Below are 5,000 nucleotides of genomic sequence, written 5' to 3'. Positions count from 1 at the left end.
GTTTCATTTGCTTCCCTAAGGTCTTGGTCGGAGCAATGGGGACTCAATGGACATTCCCGGAGGACCTGGACCATCGTCTGTACTTCGCCACAGGGACATTGGGGGCTATTGGTGTATCCCCACTTGTGTTGATTTTCTCTCATTTTGCCCACGTTTAGGTTTAATTGTGCACATGTGAAAGGAGACTCGTAGCCTACAATTAGAAATTAGAATTCATATATGAATGAAATTTACATGAAAGGAAGCTGAATGCCACAGGAGTATGCCAGCATGCCTGAGGCAGGTAATGATATTGTTGAAGAACTAGGAACACCTCTCCGGTTAGGTGCTTGCGGAATGAGGATTTCAGTCAAGGGGAAAGGGTTCGTTGTTCTTATGGGGTGCTGTTTACCAACACATCTCTCCTCGTGGTCATGGGCACTATTGCCTGTAAGTTTACGGCGGAGATCCTCGACCTATGGACTGCTGCTCTTTAGCCTCCTAGAGAAGACCACTTTAACACTGAATAAGATCATCGGGCTTCGGTAATGAAACCAATCGTCTCCGGCTTGAGCAGACTGGACAAATAGAGGCCAAGTTGTGAACTTCTTCATTTGTCTTAATACAAGTATTCCACTCACAATTTCTTTACAGAAGAGTCTTGGGAAGAGGGAGTGGATGTGGGGAACTGTATAATACCTAAGTGAAATACGAGTTTAAGGATCGACCTGAGACCCGTTAGAGCTCCGAATGAGTTCTAGATCTATCTATTAGATCACCGTTTCCCCTGAATAGGGACTTGGGCTATGCTGGATCTGACCATTGAGGTCTGACTATCCTGATCCCTCTGCACTGGGAGGGGGATTGGATAGGGTAGTGGTGGAGCTGAGAATAGGAAGATGTATAAGCGTTAAATAAATCTTAATATACATATATAAGGGACAAGGGTAAAGAGGAATAAAATATCAACATAGCGAAAGTCCAGAACGGAATAGAAACTCCACTAACCTTAACAATTAAGACAAAAATATTCAAGATTCAATAGACATTTGAGGGAGTCAGTGTGGGAGTTTGGGAGTTTAGGGGCCGGTATGGGATCTCCACGGAGGAGAAAAGTTCCACTAAAGACGTGAAGGGCACCGTGGGAGTCAGGAAGGGAATGTGGGAGTTCTCGTCGGGGGACATGGCAGGAGTGTTACAAAGAGAACCTTCCTATGTGTTCAGTCAAACATACTGAAGGACGGGTCTCTGTACCTAAAAGGACACTTGTCCAATTAAGACCACTTAAGTTACTAAATCCCCACAGATCCCTAGTGTTCACTAGGTCTACAAAGGTTCAAGTGTTCACTAAGTTCACGGATGTCTGTGGCGTTCGATACGTTTACAAATGTTCATAGTGTCTACTAAGTTTACAAAAGTCCAAAGAGGACACTAACCTCACAACGGTCCACAATGCTCACTAAACTTACAAAGACCCATAATGTTGACCAAGTTCACGAAAGTCCATAATGTTCAAAATGCTAGTTTGTTCCTAGAAAGGCCAAGGATTCAAGAAGAACAAAGCTTGTAAAAATTCCAAGGGCTTATCTATTTTAGCCAACTAGTTTATCTTCAGATAAGTTCAGAACACCAGTTCTTCTAGTTTATTATCAATTCTTCAACGCACAGAATCACGACGCTTAGTTCACACAATATCATCCTCTTCCAAGGTCGTCCAGTGCGTTCTTGAGTGTAACACCTTTTGGCTTCACCGAGTGTAACACTAGTGGCTTCACCGTGGGAGCACCGCTGGGGTTAGTTAGTTTACCCGCCACCGCATGAAGGCGGCGTCTGTGTCGCCGATTGAGTAGAGCATGTCGTCGATATGGGAGAAGCGGAGACCAGAGACGTAAGAGGTGTACACCTTGTACTCGTGGTAACCCGCTCTCCGGCTGAGTACGGGGTACCTGCATGAAAGCGGGAAACAAGGAAATGAACCAATCAAAGAGAGGCAGGATTATTTATTATTATTATTGTTATCATCAATATTATTTTCGTCATTATTATTGTTAATATAATCACTGTATACTTGATCTGTTTGTCCCACTATCTACTAAATCCTGTTACTTCAAATACATGTTTTTGTCATCATCGTAATGTATTTTCCTAGTAGAATATTTGCTTACTTTGTAGTCCTTCCTTATTGTACCACTATTCTTATATTTCTGTTTTTTTTCCCTTGATTTGCTGGGCTAATACCCGCTCGAACCTCAACTTTGCAAATGGTCCGGAACAGCTCATGTACGCGGACACAGTCCGTTGTTCATGCAATGCCGCCATTATTAGCGGTGGAGGGACCCTGATCACAGGGTCTCGGTAGCTCAGTTGGTAGAGCGTTGGCTTTGCTTCTCGCAAGCCTCGGTTCGAGTCCGGGGACGACTGTGGGCATCCCTCAACCGTACTTCTGTTAATGATAACTGAAGAGACTAAGCCCTCCACGGTTCGGTCACGTGACTCACCTGTACAGTCGAATGTATCCGTCCGTGTCACCTGCGGCCACGACGTCGCCCCGAGGTCCGCGGTCCAGCGTCACCTGGATCGGCGCGTCACGCCCACCTGCCCAAACGCCTACGAATAAAGAAAAAAGAAAAAAAGAAAATAGTAAATGAATACATGAATAGAAAAAATAAAACAAAGTGATAAATATCTAAAAATAGAAAGAATTAAAGAAGAATTAAAGTAAACAAATGAATATATAATAGAAATTATGAAATCAAATGACTAGATATATAAATATAGAATAGAAAAAATTACAATAAAATAGAATAATGTAAAATAAAATAACAAATGAAAAGATAAATAGGAAAAATAAAATAAAACAATATCTAAAAATAGAAAGAATTAAAGAAGAATTAAAATTAAGATGCGTCCATACTTGTCACTAACATGCAGCAGGTCCGAAATGTCGATGACATGTCAGCGACAAAAGCTGTCTATATTGATGACAAGTCGGCGACAAAAGTTGTCGATGCCGATAACTTGTCGGTGACAAAAGTTGCCGGTGCTGATGACATGTTGGCGACAAGAATTGCCTATGTTCATGACATGTCAGCGACAGAAGTTGTCGATGCCGATGACATGTCGATGACAAAAGTTACTGATGCTGATGACATGTCGGCCACAAAAGTTGCCTGTGTTGACATGCAGGAGACAAAAGTTGCTTATATTGATAACATGATGGCGAAAGAAGTTGCCTATGTTCATGGCATATCAACGACAGAAGTTGCCGATACTGATGACATGTCGGTGACAAAAGTTGTTGGTGCTGGTGACATGTCGGCGACAAAAGTTGCCGATGTTCATAACATGTCGACGACAGAAGTCGATGCTGATGTGACAAAAGTTGCCGATGCTGATGACATGTCGGTGACAAAAGTTGCCTATATTGATGACATGTCGGCGACAAAAGTTGCTGATGTTGATGAGATGTTGACGACATAAGTTGCATCGTCTACACTAAGACCTTGGCCTTTGGAACTCTTCCTCAAGGAATCCTTGCGAACTGTAACCACTGAATCAAACACGTGAAGTGGAACAGTAGAGAGTGACACTCACCATGTACCATGTACCCGAGCGGACATGTGTGCGTCACCCACGTCTCGTTTCGCACGTCCACGGGGTTCTTAACGCGTGACAGGTCCCTTAAGTTCCCTGAAAAAACAAATAAATAAATAAATAAATTGATTAGTTAATCAGATCGTTTGTAGTCCCCCTGGATCTGTTCCAAAGAATTATTGCAGTCTATAGACCAGCGTTTCTCAACCTTTTTACCCTTGCGTAACCTTTGAAATAAATTGCATGTCTCAAGCAGGGTCCATGGTCTCAAGATATATATATATATATATATATATATATATATACATATATATATATATATACATATACATATATATATATATATATATATATACACCATACCTTTCTCATTTTATTTTCCTCGTAATAATAGGTTAGATAGGATGATGTCTATATTACAATAGCCAAGAATATGTCGTGCGTGTTTAATTATATTACGTATATGAAATTAAAAAGAAAATCAAAAGTGCATTAGCTTATCTCACTTGTTCTCACGGAACCCTTAGGGACCTTTTGCGGAACCTTAGGGTTCCGGGGAACCCTGGTTGAGAAACGCTGCTATAGACCTTTCAAGCTTTGTGGACCCCTTATATTGACTTATATATGTAGAGGACTTCTTGATACGGAATTAAGTAGGATATGGTCACTTTACATTTGTATGTAAGAATTCTAAGTCAAAACCCTCCACACAATTCACAGGAATTGGTGTTTATAAGAACATAAGAAATAAAGGAGGCTGCAAAAGACCATAAGGCCTACACTAGGCAGCTCCGTATCCATCACCACCTGTCATCCCCATCCATAAAGTTGTCTAATCGTTTTTTAAAACAACTGATAGTTTCAGCGCTTACTACATGGTTACTAAGTTTATTCCATTCATCGACCACCCTATTAGTAAACCAATTCTTGCCTATTTCCTTCTTAAATCTAAATTTGTCCAGTTTATACCCATTACTGCGAGTCCTGCCCTGTTGTTTTATTATCATCATATTGCTTTCATTGTACAAACATGATACAAAAATCAAAGGAACGAAATCCGTGCAGATTTACGAAATTGAAAGTAACGTGTCGAATCCCCCGTTCAAAAGAACATAAGAATAAAGGAGACTGCAAGAGACCATAAGGCCTACACTAGGCAGCGGCCTGCTGGTTGAGAACCACGGTTTAGATTCTAGAAACCCGGAGACAACCATCGGCCAGACTTGTGGATCTTGTAATCCTAACCCTGAACTCAATTTGGGGGATCTAGTAGTGGTACACAGGGTTGCACTATTCATTAGATGTGAGAAAAAATGAAGATTGTTTTGGACTTACAGGGTAATACATACAGTCCTTGGATTTATAGGCTGATGGACTTACAGTAAGTAATATCGTAGCACTATTCATTAGATGTGAGAAAAAATGAA

The 5,000-nt window shown here is 41.1% G+C and overlaps 1 protein-coding gene across 5 annotated transcripts in view; it reads right to left on the bottom strand.

Annotated features, from left to right (window-relative positions):
* The window catches only part of DCX-EMAP (Doublecortin-domain-containing echinoderm-microtubule-associated protein), a 128,224-nt gene that overhangs the window by 1,532 nt on the left and 121,692 nt on the right, over window positions 1-5,000 (bottom strand). For all 5 annotated transcript variants that reach the window (XM_076185020.1, XM_076185023.1, XM_076185021.1 and 2 more), the window contains 3 exons: window positions 3,574-3,669; window positions 2,478-2,586; window positions 1-1,925 (listed from right to left, as the gene is read on the bottom strand). The exon at window positions 1-1,925 is cut by the window's left edge and continues 1,532 nt beyond it. In XM_076185020.1, coding sequence (XP_076041135.1) covers window positions 1,778-1,925; window positions 2,478-2,586; window positions 3,574-3,669 — 353 coding nt within the window. In that variant the 3' untranslated portion in view covers window positions 1-1,777. The remainder of the gene's footprint in view (window positions 1,926-2,477; window positions 2,587-3,573; window positions 3,670-5,000) is intronic.

The sequence above is a fragment of the Oratosquilla oratoria genome, chromosome 5 (assembly GCF_046742065.1).
Source record: "Oratosquilla oratoria isolate Oo_2021 chromosome 5, ASM4674206v1, whole genome shotgun sequence".
Classification (NCBI taxonomy): Eukaryota; Metazoa; Arthropoda; class Malacostraca; order Stomatopoda; family Squillidae; genus Oratosquilla; species Oratosquilla oratoria.
This window is presented reverse-complemented; position numbering and strand designations above follow the sequence as displayed.